Consider the following 17,907-nt stretch of genomic DNA (forward strand, 5'->3'; position numbering starts at 1 on the left):
AATCAAAAGTCAGGATTGACCTCAGGCGTTTGTACTGTGGAATGAAGGCTCTGGCGCGTAGCGACAAAACAGTTAATATATTAATGCAGATTAACAATAATATTATCGGGAGTGTTCACTGTGGCTATTTATCCAGCTTTCACTAAAACCAAGTAAGCGACCGCCTCCGTTTACAGGAGGAATGTGTGGGCTAGTTTGCTAATGGCAATGCTACAGTAGCTTGGCTGGCTCATCTTTAGTTTTTGTTAATACTGTCGCTGCGAGACAACATAAGATGAACATTTCCTTCTACGCAGCATTAATATTTCACAGCATTAACTAATAAAATAGGGGTAAACCTGTTGGTTTGGGTGGACAACTGAAGAATTCACAATGAACTCAAAGCGCAACAACAGCGAAAGCGGAGCGGGTAGAATCAACCCAGGCTCCGTTTCAGCATCAGCAAACAGCAGCGCATCCGCGAGCTCCTCTCACCGAAAACAAACTATCATCAACTCGTCCCACAAAGGAGAGAAGGAGGAGTGCATGCAGAACGCGGCCCGCGACAAAAATCTGTCCATCTCCACACTCCGAACCCGCCTCGGACCGACCATTCGGTCCACTCTGTCTGCGGCGGTGGACACTCTTCTGGGCGAGATCGTGACGGTGCTGTCCGAGACCCAGCGCGAGCTCCAGACCAAAGAGCAAGAGAACGAGAAGCTGAAGGTCCGGCTCGAGGTGTCCGAGAGAGAGCTCAAGACGCTACAGGAGTGCCTGTGTAGCGCGCAGAAATTAATCGACCAGCTTCAGGGTCCCTTTGGAAACCCGCCCATGACGGGACATCAGGTGTACTCCACTGCTGGACACTTGAATTCGAGCCGCCTGACTCACCGGAACGCACCTGAGCCGGACCCGCGCTGCTTTACTGGAGCTGAACCCGAGCTGAGTGGCGCTCTGGGCGATGCCATACACGGCTTTGACTCCAGGGAGGAATTCAAGAGCTGCCACCTCTCCATTCAGGCCGACGGGACGGTGACCAACAGCTTCTATGACCCGATATCTGTGCATTCATCTAATATCTGCTCAGACATGAACCGACCTGGTAAGACAACACTCACTTGTATATACAATACATTCAGGTTCTGTTGCTCAACAACACGAAGGGATTCAGGGTAGACAAGATGCAGAGTAAATTAGTAACATATTTTGTTTTGACACTTTTACACATCGGATGACTTTGGATATTTAGATTTTCCAGACACTTAGGTTGCTGCTTATATTTTAATCTCAAAATGACTGTTATCATCTTGCAATTGGAAGGTTCTATCTGACATCTTTATCAATATTGAAGTGTTCATGTTCTGTTTCTGGGGCAGCATATTTACCTTATGTGATGTGTTTTACTTGTGTAAGTTTTGCCATATGGAATGCAAATCTTTAAAGCTCAATATTTCAAAACACTTACAGTGCTCAGCATATATAAGTACATCCCTCACAAATCTCTAATTTCGATTAAAATTTTTAGAGGAAGTTTATATTATTATTTTATTATTATATTATGTTTGTGCATATTCATTAGATTAGTCAGTACTGAAGTCAAATCTGGAGCTAATCTAACAAAATAACTGATGATAGCTGGCCAATATTAGTACAACCAAATTTATGTTTGGGGAAAAAAAAAAAAGAAACAATGTAAAAAGGGCAAAATTCAAGAGAAACAAAAATTAATTTGTATTTTTTTTTTCTCCAACATTTCACATGGATTTAATTTTATTATCTTTGCATTTCTAAAAATTTTCGGTGACTAAAATGTTATTTTAACAAATATATCTGTTTAATAAATCTGTTTTGTTTAAATGTTAAAATGTACTCATTTATGCTGAGCACCATATTTATTAATTTTAAAACAGATTTTCTTATTCCTTAAACATCTGATGTCTGGTACTTTTACTTTTTCTACATTTCTGCCAGTCATAATATTTTTTGCACTGCTTTTTGATGCGATTAGACTGTTATAGACTAGAATAGACATGGGCCGATATAAGATTCTGATGGTATGATAACCTTGGATAAAAATATCACGGTTCGATACCATGGTATTGTGATTACTGCTCTAAAATAAGTTTTGTTTATATGTCTGTGTAAAAAAAAATACTTTTTTCCCCTTTGAACACAATATTTTGAGAAACATTTAAAATATTTTGGAGCAGTAAACATGTCAGGCTAAATTATTTAAATTAATCTTTGACTTCTGCTGTCTTCAATAGTTTCAAAAACACTCATTTCTGTACAATTTGAAATGGCATTTTTGGAGATCTTTTCTGCTGGAGATACTGTTGTCCTAAAAAAAACGTTTAAAAAAAGTTTTTAAAAAATCTTACACATACCGTAGGAATTGTTTAGCAGACAATTTTGGCGGTTTTAAAACCTTGACTTTTCCAAACCGTGTTATACCTTGAACAAGGTTATCATCCCATGCCTAGACTAGAATTTGATTTGTTATAGATTTTATCAACACCAATAACTAGGTTGAATCAAACAGGTCAAAAACAAATTAAATGTATCCTGAAGATATAAAGTAAATTAGTCTTGATTTTTTTTCTTTTACAAAACTAATGAAAATGAAATTATTTGAAGTTGAATATACATGTTGTATTTATTGATCAGTAATGCTGGTTGATTAGTTCATTAACAAATGAAAACAAAAAAGTAACAGCGCAGTAGTACATGCTGAGGTCAACAAATGAGAGAGTCAACTTTTACAGGGTCTATTAACATTTCTTATTAACTAACAGGCATGAACCCCCTGGCCATCTTTTAATGCCGGTTATTACCAATTAAGTTGATATATTTTTATAAACAATTCAGTAATGAAGATAAATTCTAGCATTCACCAATATTATATCTCTAAATAAATATATCAAACTGACATTATATACAAGGCATCTAAGATTGGTATGAAGCACAATGCAGTAACAGGCTGCGAGTGGACTTTATGCACAACTAGTGTTTTTCAGCCAATGATGACCTTCCAGGGAAAGGTTTATATGACCATTTTCAATTTCATAAGGTTTCTTTTACAGCATCGATGTTGTAATGCAATTCAAATATAATCAGTTAAATAGACTTGAGCATCTACTTGGTTGTTAAAGGGTAAAAAGAGAAGAAAAAAACATTTAAACACAGGCTCCCTAATTAGCAGCAGGCTAGCGCAAAAACTCTATTGAAAATACTGTGCTAAAATTAATTTCCATATTGTAAAGACATGACATTTTATGCAGTGCTTCTTGTTTGGTCTGATACCCACTTTATATCAAATCTCAGCCAGGCAGTGAAAATAACTTTTAACCGTTAATAACAGTTTTTCTTTTAAAGAAATCAGATCTTAAACACAGTGATTTTGTATGGGATGAAAATTCACCGAAAGCGCTGAGGCTGGCTGACTTAAATTAAAAGTCTGCGTGCATGTACCCCATTGTTATCATTATTTCTTACCAGTGTATAAATATGTGTGACAGGTGAGATGGTGGACGATAGCAGAAGACTCTCACACACCAGACCCCAAAACCCTCCCTCACACCCCAGCTTCTCCATCAAAGAGGAGCAGGTTCCCGGCTCTGGACAGCTGTGTGTTCAGGGCCGAGATCCACCCACAGAATCCGAGCATTCAGCACAGAGTGTGTGTGATCTGGCATATGTCCACGTGGTGGAGGAAGAAAGAGGCTCCCGTTCGCACCATCATCCCTCCAAACCCACCCCCCCACCTCCATCCAGGCCTCAGAACGGACCCTCATCTTCTCTCACAGACCCTAGTTCACCTACGCAGGGCACGTCTGGCCTTAGATCCTCAGCCCAGAGAGATTCTCCTGGTTTGGGTATGAGCACTAGGAGGAGCCCAGGGGTTGGCGGTTCATCTCCGGAAGAGCCCATCCGGCGTTCCATCTCCGAGCTGATGGGGGAGGCCCCCGGGGAACGTCCTCATTTATGTCTAGAGTGCGGAAAGACTTTCCGTCTTATTTCCAGCCTGAAGAAGCATCTAAGGATCCACACAGGAGAGAAACCGTATCCGTGCACTGTATGCGGCCGGCGTTTCCGTGAATCCGGCGCTCTTAAGACTCACCTCCGCATCCACACCGGCGAAAAGCCATATTCTTGCTCTGATTGCGGCACGCAGTTTCGGCATCTGGATGGGCTGCGGAAGCATCGCCGCACACACACTGGTGAAAAGCCCTACGTGTGCAGCATCTGCGGGAAACGTCTCAGCCGCCTTCAGCATTTGAAGCACCACCAGCGCATTCACACAGGAGAGCGGCCGTGCTGCTGCCCACTATGCCACCGAGGATTTAAAGATCCAGCCAGTCTGAGGAAGCACCTCCGTGCCCATCAGGGGGAGCCAGGGGCTGATGAAGCCTTAGGGATGGCTGGTTTGGCAGAAGGCGATGGAGGATCTATGGATGATGAGGATATGAGGTTCGGGATGTGGGGGGAAGAGGAAGGGAATGACGGCGAGCCTGTGGTGGACTGTGTGTAGTCCTCATGCATTTACAAATAAGCAAATATCGAACCGTATGGTTTTCAATTATGAACCTCTTTTTTTTTTTTGAAGGGACAACTTTTTTTCTACTTTGTAAAAGGATAGTTCACCCAAAAAAACGAAATCTGTCTTCATTTACTCACCCTTTGCTTGTTCAAAACCTAGTTGAGTCTCTTTCGTCATTGAACATGCACTCAAAAATATATATATTCTTTCGTATGTTTAAATTACTTATTTACAATGAGCTGAAACAACACACTTTTTGAGATTATTTTTGAATAACTTAATTTTTTATGTTTAATACACATAAATTTGTTATTAGTGTTAATAATAGATTTGAGTTGAGACAACATGAATGAATTATGTGGAACCCTGCATTTTTTTATAGTGTAAAGGAAATTACTTTGAAGAAGGATGATCGATGGAGCCTATTGACTTCTTTAGTTTCTATTTTTCCTCCTATGGAATCCTAGGAGTACCATCAACCAGCATTTTCCAAAAACACCTTCTTTTGTGTTCAGCGGAAGAAAGAAACTACATCGGGAGAGTAATTGGCGAAGTAATTTTCAGTTTTTTGGGTGAACTATCAATTTAAGACTGAAATATGTTGAGGTCTAAAAGACAGTCGCTGCATCTTGACCTCAAATCTGTGGTGACGTTTTGTTGCAGCATCTATCTCTTTCGTTAAAGTATGATTATGTATCTTTTAACATCATAACATGTTCCAAATATCAAGTACATATTATCATATTCAATGACACCACAGATGTCACATCAGAGACTGCAGATCTTGCCGTCATTTTTCTTACTATGTGTGCTGTGTTTCATTGTAAAAGCTGTTGACGCTTCAGTGGGACTAACAGGGTATATCTCGTACGATCTGTTTTTCACAACTTCTGGGTGTATTCATTGGTGTAATGAGCATTTTTATGTAAAAGAAAGCGTAGGAAAGAGCTATTGTGGGGGAAATTAAAGCCTTAACTGTGGTTTAAGTGCACAGGCTCACACACAGATGTGCATCAAGGGTTAAATGAAGATGTCGTGTTCAGGGTGAAAGGTGCTGATCCAAAGAATCAGAAAGGTGTGTGCCAGGATTAATTCATGAGTTCACTTTGAGACTCATCTATAAAAATGTATCTACGTGTCCGACTTGGCTATGTACTCATCTGCGGATTGTTTTTAAGGCTTCTTCGTTCAGATTAGGTGTAATAAGCCAGCAATTTAAGGAAACATTAAAAGTGGCGCCCTCTAGTGGACATAAGAGGCAAAGACTGTTACTGCCAAGTTGCTTCACAAAAGATGGAGATGTCCTTTCTGTTGTGGCCATAGCATTAATCTGTGTGGTTTTGTGAAATACTTTTATTTACACTGAGTTTTGTTTTTATATATATATATATATATATATCCCATTTTGTACATTCAACCTGTATATTGTGTACATTAATCTCAGTTAGATTTAGCCTTAACTACTTCAAGACGGTAACTGGAACTTTTAAAAAGATCCATGACAATTGTTGTAATAACTTTGGACTGTTTAAACAGTTTGCTTTTTATTTTTCAATATTCTACTTTTCCCAGTGCCCATGTGTGATGTTGAGTTTAGGGATGTTGTTGCAGAGGTTTGACGGCTGTGGTTCATTTGTAGTTGGACCAACAAAAAGATTGTAGTCACAGCCCAAAAACACCAGACTTAATAGCCTAATATAAATATGCAGAACGGAATGTTTAACATTGAGATCCTTATTTGAGTGCTTAACTCACGCAACACTTCAGCCAAATTGATAAAATTGAGTCGATGAATTTAGTGTGAACTTTTATTCTCTAGAATTATTCGTCATTGTAAGACAACCTCAAAATATAAGCATTTTGATAAGAAAACATTCAAATCTGTTGATCATTTTGTTATAACACAAGCTTTCTTCTTGCATATTCTTCAGTGTGTATAACCAGCCATTTTACTCTTTTATAACAAAGGGCACAGTCTTCATCTCTTGTCTGTAACGCTTCATATTCCGAATAATGTACCATCATATTATAATCATTTACAAATAAAACTTCAAGTGTATTGGTTTTTGTATGTTCTTGTGAATTTCTGTCTGTACATTCAGCAGGTTGCGAGCGCTCAGACAGCAGTGTGTGTATATGTGAACAGCACATACAGGCCTCATGAACTTGGTCAAATAAACAGGACAGTGTTATAGGTGGGGCTGTTTTTTGGAGGGAGTCTGTAGCGAAACCCTCTGTCTGTTTTCTTTTATATATGTAGTCTTTGTTTATAGTTGTGCGTGCAGACTTTTCTGTTTATTCACTCAGGTTATGCTGGGGTGAGACAGTCTGAATCACAGGATTAAACTTTTAATCCTTTTTTTAATTGGAACATGCATATACATGTACAGTTGAATTATTAGCCAAACTGTGAATTGTAATACTTTTGCAAATATTTCCCAAGTGATGTTTAACAGAGCAAGGACATTTTCACAATAATTCCTATAATATTTTATTTATAGGCTTATAGGCATAAAAGCAGTTTTAGATTAAAAAAAAACATTTTAAGGTCAATATAATCCTTTTTTTCAATTGTCTACAGAAGAAGGCAATGTTCTCCATTGATTTTTTTGACCTGATTGCCATAACATGCCTAGTTAACCTAATTAGAAAAGTCTTTAAATTGCTCTTTAAGTTGAATACTAATTTCTTGCTAAATAACTAGTAAAATAAAGGGATTTGGTAGGACAAAATGAATTAGTTATTAGAAATTGGTGAATAAACCTATCATAATTAAAATATGCTAAAAAAAATTAAACAGCACTAAAGTTTTTTTTTAATTTTTGAATGTTTATTTTGAATGTGTAGTATCATATATATATATAACTTGACTCTAGTTGATCATTTGGTATCAGAAGTGGCTTATATGAAAGGCAAAGGTCTCTAGTTTACACTTATTTTACCAAAATAAAGCATGATCATGCCTGGATTTTAATTTTTTAATGAGGACAGTTTGGTCTGACTTGGCTGAGACAAAAGTCCTGTCACTTAAGGCAAGGCAAGGCAAGTTTATTTATATAGCACATTTCATACACAGTGGCAATTCAAAGTGCTTTACATAAACAGGAAATAAAAAGACAAGTTTAGGAAAATAAAATGCAGACAATAAAAATTATTAAAAGCAGATAAAAACAAATTAAAATGAGTTAAAATAGGTTATACAAGGATGGAAAAGAAAACAAAAAACATAATAGTGCGATCTGTCGGACGCAGCACAGTGCTCATTCAGTAAAGGCACAGCTAAACAGATGTGTTTTCAGTCTCGATTTGAATGTGCCTAATGTTGGAGCACATCTGATCATTTCTGGAAGCTGATTCCAGCAGCGAGGAGCATAGTGGCTAAAGGCAGATTCACCCTGCTTTGACTGAACCCTTCGAATTTCTAGTTTATAAGATCCTAAAGATCTGAGTGATCTGTTAGGTTTGTATTCAGTGAGCATATCTGTGATGTATTTAGGTCCTAGGCCATTTAGTGATTTATAGACCAGTAATAATACTTTAAAATCTATTCTGAATGTAACTGGCAGCCAGTGTAAAGACCTGAGGACAGGTGTGATGTGCTCTGATTTCCTGCTTCTGGTCAGAATCCTGGCTGCCGCATTCTGGATGAGCTGCAAGTGTCTGACTGTCTTTTTGGGAAGGCCAGTGAGGAGTCCATTACAGTAATCCACCCTGCTGCTGATAAAAGCATGAACAAGTTTCTCTAAGTCTTCACTAGAAACAAATCATCTGATTCTTGCAATATTTTTGAGATGATAGTATGCTGATTTACTGACTGCTTTGACATGACTATTGAAACTCAGATCTGACTCCAGAGTCACACCAAGATTCTTGACCTTATTTTTTGTCGTTTGACCTTTAGAGCCAAGGTACGCATTCACCTTGAGAACCTCATCTCTGTTCCCAAATGCAATGACTTCAGTTTTCTCTTTGTTTAACTGAAGAACATTTTGGCACATCCAATTGTTAATTTCATCAATGCATTGGCAGAGGGTATCAATGGGGCTGTAGTCATTAGGCAGTAAGGCTAGGTAGATCTGAGTGTCATCAGCATAGCTGTGGTAGGAGACTTAACAGAAATAATGTACAGTATAGAATATAAAGTCATGGTGCAGTGGAAACAGAATTAATATTGTGTATGACTCCCATAAGCTTAGGCGACTGCATCCATACATCTCTGCAATGACTCAAATAACTCATTAATAAAGTCCTCTAGAATGGCAAAGAAAGTGTTTTTTTAGCACTCCCAGGGTTTATCAAGATTCTTTGCATTCATCTTACCTCCTCCTTCATCCAGACATGCTCAATAATGTTCATGTCTGGTGGCTGGGCTGGCCAATCCTGGAGCACCTTGACCTGTGCTTTCAGGAATTTTGATGTGGAGGCTGAGATATAAAGAGTGCTATCCTGCTGAAGAATTTGCCACCTCCTGTGGTTTGTAATGTAATGGGCAGCACAAATGTCTTGATACCTCAGGTTGTTGATGTTGCCATCCACTCTGCAGATCTCTCGCATGCCCCATTATATTATATTTGATAATTTAGCACTAAATGTTTTGTCAATTTGAAATGATTGTGCAGAAACATTTTTGCCATTAAAAAATAAATATTTAAAGTAAATTTTATTGGTGAGTAAACCATTTTAGTAAACCATTTTATAAAGTATATATACTATATAAGAGTTATAAACACATGTATTTTATGTGTGTATTTATGTTACACTTCAACAAACATAATTGAATTTTTTTAGAGCCGAAATCAAAGCCTCATGAGCTATTTTAAAATCATTAATAAATGGGAAACATCATTCTAAGTGTTCATTATTTCATCTCTTTTTCTGTCAGTTCACCGATTTGTTTTTTAAAGTAAAATTTAAATGCATTATAATTCATCCTTGCCAAAGAAAAGCATACAATTTGTGGCACTTTCTGTCCCCAAACTGTATTTCCAAAGACTGTATACTGTAGCATCATCTTTGGTTCAGTCTGTCCACTCTCCACATCATTTAAGTGTATTTAAATAGTTTGAAATAGTACTACTTTCCAAAGAACTTCCATGGCTTTAACTATCAGTTGTCAGTCTTGTTTTTCGACGCTCTCCATCAATTCTAGTTCAGCCCCCAAAAACGTCTGTTGTAAAATGTTGTTGTGCCGCTTTGTCCCAGACGATGAGGCATCGGTCAGCCAGAGTCTGACCCACATTCAGTTGATGTTTGTCCAGAGCTCTCCTCCCTTCTTGATTCTGAAGTGACTCATGTATCCGCTCAGGCGTGATTATAGTCCATGTGACGTAAGCCGAGACCACTCTGCTCTTAAAGCCCACACCCTGCTTCCAGACCACAGGCCCTGCTCTCCATGCTACGCAAAACAGAGTTTAACGTCACTCCGAGCATAGCTTTTGCTGGTCTAGATTAGGGGTGTCCAAACTCAGTCTTGAGGGCTAGTGTCCTGCATAGTTTTGCTCCAACTTCCTTCAACACATCTGCCTGGAAATTTCTAGTATACCTAGAATAGGCTTGATTAGCTGGTTCTGGTGTGTTTAGTAAGGGATAAAACTAAAATATGCCTGACCCTTTAGGACCAAGTTTGGACACCCCTGGTCTAGATGTTCTGTCATCTGTGCACACTATTTTTCATTGACAGAGCCTGTATCGTGGTGCTATGGCTAGCTAGGTACGTTTTGGTTTAGTTTCTGCCAAATCTAAGCTTCACCAAAATCCTTTTAAGGCAAATCATTTCACTCAGCGGCCATCTTTGACACACCTCTCGAGCAGTATACTCTGACATTTTGTCTGAATAGGGAAACATCAAATTCTCCAAAATTGCTTGCTAAGCTTACGATTGAATTTCATATTAGAAATCACGAGTGGTTCAGTGGTTAGCAATGTCGCCTCACAGCAAGAAGGTCATTGGTTCGAGTTCCGGCTGGGTCAGTTGACATTTCTGTGTGGAGTTTGCATGTTCTCACCATGTTCATGTGGGTTTTCTCCGGTGCTCCGATTTCCAGTCCAAACACATGTGCTATAGGTGAATTGAATAAACTAAATTGGCCATAGTGTATGTGTGTGCATGTGAGAGTGTATGGGTGTTTCCCAAAGATGGGTTGCAGCTGGAAGGGCATCCACTGTGTAAAACATGCTGGATAAGTTGGCGGTTCATTTCTGCTGTGGTGACCCCTGATGGACTAAGCTGAAGGAAAATGAATGAATGAATGTGTCAATTGAACAGGAATCAACGCACCATTTCTGATGGTTTAAAGTCCATATTTTGTCACCAATCAACCTGCACCTGGAAATCAAGACAACTCATTGTTTACTCAGAGCTAAACTACTCAACTTTATTATCTGAAATTGCTGTTTTGTACTTTTACTTTAATCATTGCAATCAATGGGCAGTACGTGCTGAGTATTTCTGGCTTCCCGTTAGTTCTCTGCTACTCTCACATGGTCGCCCACTTAAGCTAATCAGGGTTGAGCCTGGTCAGTACCTGCATGGGAGATCACAAGGGAAAACTTGGTTGCTGTCGGAAGAGCTGTTAAGGAGGCCAGCAGGGGGTGCTAAACCTGCGGTCTATGTGGGTCCTAATGCCCCAATATAGTGAAGGGGACATTATATTGCTCAGTGAGCGCCGTCTTGACTCTATGTAGTCACTAAAAATCCCAGACACATATCCTTCGAAAAACCCATTATTCTGGCCAAATTTGCCCAATGGACTCAATTCATCATGACCTCCTTACCATATCTTAATTGACTTTATCACTAGGTCTCCTCTTCACCAATAAGCTGGTGTGTGGTTTTATGTCTAGCAAAGAATTGCTGTTTTTGTGTCATCCAGGTAAATGATGAACACTAATGATGGATGAGAATATTCCCCCATCTGTGAAGCACTTTGAGTGTTCAGAAAAGCGTTATATAAATGCAAGGAATTATACAAATAATAAGACATGAACTACTCAGTCTGGTTTCTGAATGTAACACATTGTTTTGTTAAAAAAAACAGGCTGAGATTATTACTTTGAAGTGCCTAAATATGGATTTCTGGACCGTCTAAACGGTCTACAGTGAGCCCCTTCACTTGCAGTAGATGAGAAAAAATTCTGGAATGTTGTCCTTCAAAACCTTAATCTCTCTTTGGCTGAAGAGAGAGACTCAAATGCATCTTTGATGCCCTGAAGGTGAGTTAATAATCAGGAAACTGTTCTTTCATTTATCATGTAGCTATAGTGAAAACAAGCCTGACGGGAATTCAGTTTAATGGTAGTATAATATTTCAGAGGCTTATAGCAACAACACTTTACGATCCACAATGTCTGTATGTTTGAAAATGAAGGCTGGCATGGAGTGCAACAGTTTGATTTTTCCGCTCACATGATAGTGCTCTGTGTGTATATGTGTAGTTTAAAATAGCAATTCCTATGTGTGTTTGAGCAACTGCGCATGTGTGTTATGGGTTTTGGTGCTGCATGCCTCTGTGTAGCCAAAAATTTAAGATCTGCCTGCGAACTCTCTATCTCTCTCTCTGTGTGTGTGTGTGTGTGTGTGTGTGTGTGTGTGTGTGTGTGTGTGTGTGTGTGTGTGTGAGAGAGAGAGAGAGAGAGAGAGAGAAGCTCTCATGCAGTCATTTCCTCAGTGACTGAAAGCAAACATTCTCACTTTTCTTAAAGGAAGTGACTCAACTCACTTTCTCTAACTTTACCTCTCCATCATCCCTCTCTCAGTTTTATCTTTCCTACGGCTGATCTTGGTCTCTTTAACTCTCCCTTTCTTGTTTACACACGTCCTTGCCATGAAATTATTCTCTGTGGTTTTCTATTTGAGGTGGGGGGTAAATTTTCAAAACAGCCACATCTGCCAGCAAAAACATATTTGCATAAACATCCTTCTCTTTGTACTCAATATTCAAACAGGTTAAATCTTAATCACCAACGTTGTTTTAACAGTGATTGTGCTGTTCACAAAAAACTAAACACGTTTAGGCCTATATTAAATTAAAAATCATCAACTATCCTTTACAGAAGTTTATCTAAATGGGATATTAGTAGCCTAAATGTCTTTTAGACTAAAAAACAAAAAGATACTTTCCTTCAAAGAAAAAAGAAGTAAGACTTAGCCTATAACAACTGAAAAATATTTATTTTAAATCTATAAAAGCCAGGACCAATACTTACTCAATATTTGACTGAGATATGGTTAAAATATTCCATTCTATTAATTTTTTATTTGAAATAGTTATTTATTTACTTATTTGATTGAGTCTATAAATCCCTCTCTTTATTTAAAAATGTTTATCATTTATATGGTAAGTTTACTTAAAAAAAACTTTTTAATAGTCTACTTGCATAAAAACTTTAAATATAATATTATATTATATACAGCAACTCAGTATTTATGTAAAATTATACTGTTGTGACATGTATAGGCTACTGTTATATACTGAATGTTACACGTGCTATATAAAGTACTGTATATGCTATAAAGCATATTATACACTTAATAAAATTAACTTTAAAATTTAAATAAAAAATTAATTTGATGTTTGACGTTTTCTTTCTTTTGAAATGTTCGTAAATCGCCTAAACTGCGCTCTTGATGCACTCAGGTGGTAAACACTGGAAATAAATTTGGCTCATGCCTCATGCAAAATAAGTGGCCCGGGGCAACACCGCATCAGTCATTGCCACTGTCCTTTTTTGTGTTTACCCACCGGGACCGCAGCGGAAGGTCGCGCGCTGCCGCCACATCGAGCGCTTGATGAGTGCGAAACGAGGGGAAAAGAAGGTGAGAAGCACCGACAACAAAACCACTTTGAGTCTCCCTCCTGTGCTGCTCTGGCTCTCAGCCAGCTCGGCTGCCCGTGGATTGGCTCCTGCTATGCCTCTCCTCCTCCTAAACTTTCCCAAACTGCGATACGCGCACACACGCCATCCACGCAGCGACCGAAAGCAAAGAGGAGGACGAGGCTTTTAGGGATTGAGGAGTTTTCCACCTTATTCCGCTGCCAGTCTGTCATTCAAAACATGTAAGAATTTCAAAAGCCTTGTAAAAATGTGCCAAACGGCCTCGACGCGGATAATCTGTGTTTTTTATCCACAGAACCGGACGTAAATTTTCAGGTTTCTAACTTGAAAAGTCACAGGAAGGCATCAGGAAAAAGTTTCTGCGCGAGGACTTTCATAGCCAGCTCTGCCTGGGAAAAGAGCGCGTGCTTGCGTACATTTTCCAAACTGGGCTCCAGCAAAACGTCTTCAGCGGTCGTGCCTGGAGGAACTGCCTGATCCGCACAGGCTTTACGTGGATATACTGTGGGTGGTAGCGTGAATGACCTGTGTTGGCATTGAGGGATGCCAGCATGCCCTCGCTGATTGTCTCGCATCTGCTCCTCATCTGGCTCGCGCTCCCGCGGCTGGCTCTGTGCGGCGAGCGCGCGTCAACCCGCGAGCGTTTCAAAGTGGTCATCGCGCCGCTCATCTGCAAACGGACATGCCTGAAGGGTCAGTGTCAGGACACCTGCGAGCAGGGCAACAACACCACTCTCATCGGTGAAAACGGACAGTCGGCGGACACACTGACCGGGCCTGGCTTCAGAGTCGGTAAGACAGTGCAAATAGCTTTTTGTTTTTGTGTAACTGTTTGGTTCAGTCTGTTGGCAGAAATGGTCACGATTCAGGAACGCCAAAGTTTTTCCATACTATGATACTCGAGAGTGCACTTATTTTCATAGATGAAGAATAATGACCACAAAGTTCGCCCAAAATCAAACTGTTCACAGAATGACTTGACTGGAATATTTATTCACTCGCGTGTTGTTCCAAACCAGTAATAGCTTTATTTCTTCAGGAAAATCTCAAGTGATATTAAACAGAACTTTATTGAATGACATGGTCAATCTTCATTCAAGGGAAACTTCACTCAAAATGAAAATCTGCGGTTAATTTACTCACTGTCAAGCCAACCAAGGCTTGTTTTCTTCAGTAGAAGTTTTTTAGTGGAAACTATGCTCTTTGGTAATAGATAAAATGCAAGGCTACTGTTACTTTGAAAGTAAAAAAAAAAAACATATGCAGGCAAAATAAAAGTAACACTCAAAGCTTCTGCCGATGTTTTAATGCCTTATCATTGGTTTGTGGAAGAAACAAGGGCATGTTTCACAACATTGTTACCTTTAATCCACAGTCTCAGCAAAAAGTTCTGAGTACATTTACGACATTCTGGGGCGCAAGCGGATCTGTACACTAAAGAAGAAGAGCAATTGTGTTGTCGTACATTTAATTGTACTTATGGGGCACCACTTTACCCGTCTAATATTGGACGCTCCAATCGTTAAAATGTTGTTATCAATCAACATTAGCTCACGTGTGAACTTGAACCTGTGCATCATTAGGTCAAGCTTGCTCTCCAGACTGTCATAAACACATTCGGAGGCACTTACTGAAGCTGTAGATCATTTAAGCAATAACTAGCAATTTGCCATTGAATTATTGGAAAAATTATGCTCATACTAGGGCTGCTTATTAAATTCACTTCTACCAAATCTTTAGACTGTGGGGGAAACTGGAGGAAACCCACACGAACACAGGGAGAACATGCAAACTCCTCACAGAAATGCCAACTGACCCAGCCAGGGCTTGAACCAGCGTACTTCTTGCTGTGAGGCGATCGTGCCACCCACTGGGCCACCGTGACACCCACAATATTATATCGATTCGTGCTCAAATTTGTCAAAAACGATGATAAGTTCTGGACTTTTTAACTCCATATTGATCTAAGAGTCAATCACACAGCAGAATTGTGCAACAATGGAAATCTAAAAGTGTGTTGTTGATATAAGAGATGTACCGAATTTTTGGCCACTGAAAATTTATTGGCCGAAAATATGTTATGCCATTTAATAGACACTTAAACTTTTGTTGGGGTACGTTTTTAAATCTGGAAGCATTAACAACTGATATCGAAAAATATATTGTTATCGTTCAATATGGAAAATAATTATCGAGATTGTTTTTGCCATATCGCCCAGCCCTACACTCATACTGTTCAGATGTTGTATTTCAAGACATTTGTCAGGCTTTTGTCTTCAGACAGCTCCTGTGTGATGTGCAAATCACACCCAAAGCCTTCTGTTTTGTTTTGATTAGATTTTTGACAACTGTAGGTAGGCTGACAAAACCAGAAATCATTCTGTGGGATAGTGAAATAGAACTGCAATGCAGTCAATACCTGCCGGGAACTTTGTTTAGCTTTTACGTTTCCCTTAAAATAATTGCAATGTTCATCAACCAATCCGAATCAAGCTAGCGTATCACATTAGCGTAAGTATATATCTAATAATGTTCAGTTTCATGCAAAAACAATCATTTCACTTCATCTGACCTGCAGGTATTCATTTTGTTTTGCCTGCATATATATTTGACTCTCAAAGTAATTGTTAACTTTACTGTAAATTCACACAAATCCTTCAACATAAGTCTATTACGTTGATTTAATAATTTTTACAATTTTAAGTGAATTGAACGTAAAACAATTAGGTTGTTCTCCAAAAGTAAAAATAATAACAATAATAATAAATTACATTTCAATAAAAAAACCATTAAGAATTGTTTTGTTTCAGCTCAGTAGTTTGAACAAGCAGAAAAGTTTTTTTTTTAAGTGTTGTATGTTATAAATCACCATGAACAGTGTTCAGCTGGATAAAAGCATCTTTAATACCCCACTGAAGAAAAAGAAAACCTTTATCTTCAATAGCCTGAGGATGTATAAATTAAAGGTCCCTTGAAGTGCTTTGAAATATGCATTTTTATTCAATGTTTGATGTAATCTCAACTGAAACACGAAGAGAGGGTGTGACATAGAATAACTCTTTTCATTAAAAAAAACAGCCAATAGCATTTTGTTTTATCACAGCTTTGTCAGTGAGAGCAGTTGAGCTCAAGCACATTAAATGTGAAGCAACTGTGAAGAGTCTTGAAGGGGGCGGGGCATGTCAGATAGAGAGCATTTGATTGGTTATGATTTGATGGAAACTATAGTATGACATGTCATGAATAAAACCGTTTATCCATTTAGCAGGAAGTGACAAACTACAAGCTTTACATGTTTATATCTTCTTAACATGAATTTTGCACTTTTTCTTGTCTTTTTAAATAAACATTGACTCCAGTTAGTATGCCTAACATCTATTTCAGTTTTTGACAGAAGAAACAAAGTCATACAGGGGTGCATTTCCGAAAACCATCATTGGCCAGCTATGGACGCAAGTTATGTCGTTACAAACATAGTTTGGTGATTTGCCGTTTCTTAAATCCATCGCTCTAACGAACATTCGCAAACTCTTTCGAGCTGTTCTATTCCCAGTTACCCCCCTTTGCCCTATTAATTTAGAACATTCTAACATTTAAACTTGGCATAATTAAAAAAACAACATTAAAGTCATCTCTCTTAGGTTGTAATTTGCTTTCAAAGTATTTTTACAGTTCAGTTTTCAGCGATCTTCATATTGACAATTGTGCTCCCCTCGCAGTGCACTTTGAAAACATTTATGCCAATTTGAACGCAGCTGTGGCTCGTGACGAAAGATGTAGGTGACCTATTATTTAAAAGCAGAACATCTCCAAAACTTACATCTCCAAAGCTTGTTAAACAAAAACAAAAATATAGGATACGTTAATGCTTTTAATTAAAAGTAGGTTAACTTATTAAGAAATGTTTCTGTACTGTAACCCTATATGACATAGGCCTGTTGGTTAGAACATTTCAGCAGTGGCTTGAATGTGTCAAATTGTAAAAGTAAACTTTAAAAAAAATAAACAAATAATATCCTACTTAATAATAATAATAATAATAACAACAACAATAAATATAAATTAATGTCGATTAACGATTTATATAATATGAGATTAGAGTGTTAGCCAAGTAGTTTTATGTTTTAGACAAGAATATGGCATATTCTTAATAATATTGTGCTGTTTATATATATTTCAGTTAATATGAAAAACAGGTGCATATTTTTACCAAAAATAATATTATTTATATATATATATATTTTATATATAAATATATTTATATTATATAAATATTTTTTTAAATGCGTATGCGTGTGAAACAATATAATTTGCACAAAACAATTATGGGTTTTTTCTTTAAAGAAGTTGTTACTCCGCCCCAATTAGAGCATCATTATGGATGTTTTACGTGTTTCAAACGAAGAATCTGCGACAAAGCAACTACGGTTTTGGGAAACACTTATCACTAAATCCATTTTTTTCCCAAACGATGCATCATACTATGATAGTTCAGCTGCGAGTTATGTCGTTTTTGGGAAATCACCTCAGGTTGGAAATGAATAAATTACAGC

At 38.2% G+C, this 17,907-nt stretch overlaps 2 protein-coding genes across 5 annotated transcripts in view; both read left to right on the plus strand.

The window, feature by feature from the left end:
- si:ch1073-224n8.1 lies at window positions 1-6,578 on the plus strand. Its single transcript, XM_001921528.6, has 2 exons — window positions 1-1,081; window positions 3,498-6,578. Exons 1-2 carry the CDS (start codon window positions 373-375, stop codon window positions 4,508-4,510), a joined length of 1,722 nt encoding a protein of 573 aa, XP_001921563.1. The 5' UTR covers window positions 1-372; the 3' UTR covers window positions 4,511-6,578.
- A 6,894-nt stretch (window positions 6,579-13,472) lies between these two features.
- The window catches only part of ltbp3 (latent transforming growth factor beta binding protein 3), a 67,914-nt gene continuing 63,479 nt past the window's right edge, over window positions 13,473-17,907 (plus strand). For 2 of the 4 annotated variants that reach the window (XM_005165332.6, XM_005165333.6), the window contains exon 1: window positions 13,473-14,146. In XM_005165332.6, the coding sequence (XP_005165389.1) occupies window positions 13,906-14,146 (241 nt within the window). In that variant the 5' untranslated portion in view covers window positions 13,473-13,905. 4 annotated transcript variants of the gene reach the window in all.

Source organism: Danio rerio, chromosome 5 (genome assembly GCF_049306965.1).
Source record: "Danio rerio strain Tuebingen ecotype United States chromosome 5, GRCz12tu, whole genome shotgun sequence".
Lineage (NCBI taxonomy): Eukaryota > Metazoa > Chordata > Actinopteri > Cypriniformes > Danionidae > Danio > Danio rerio.

Coding starts and splice junctions, on each gene's coding strand:
- si:ch1073-224n8.1 (XM_001921528.6), top strand. CDS start 373: ATGAACTCAAAGCGCAACAACAGCGAAAGCGGAGCGGGTAGAATCAAC. Junction 1,082..3,497: donor CTCAGACATGAACCGACCTG/GTAAGACAACAC, acceptor TATGTGTGACAG/GTGAGATGGTGGACGATAGC.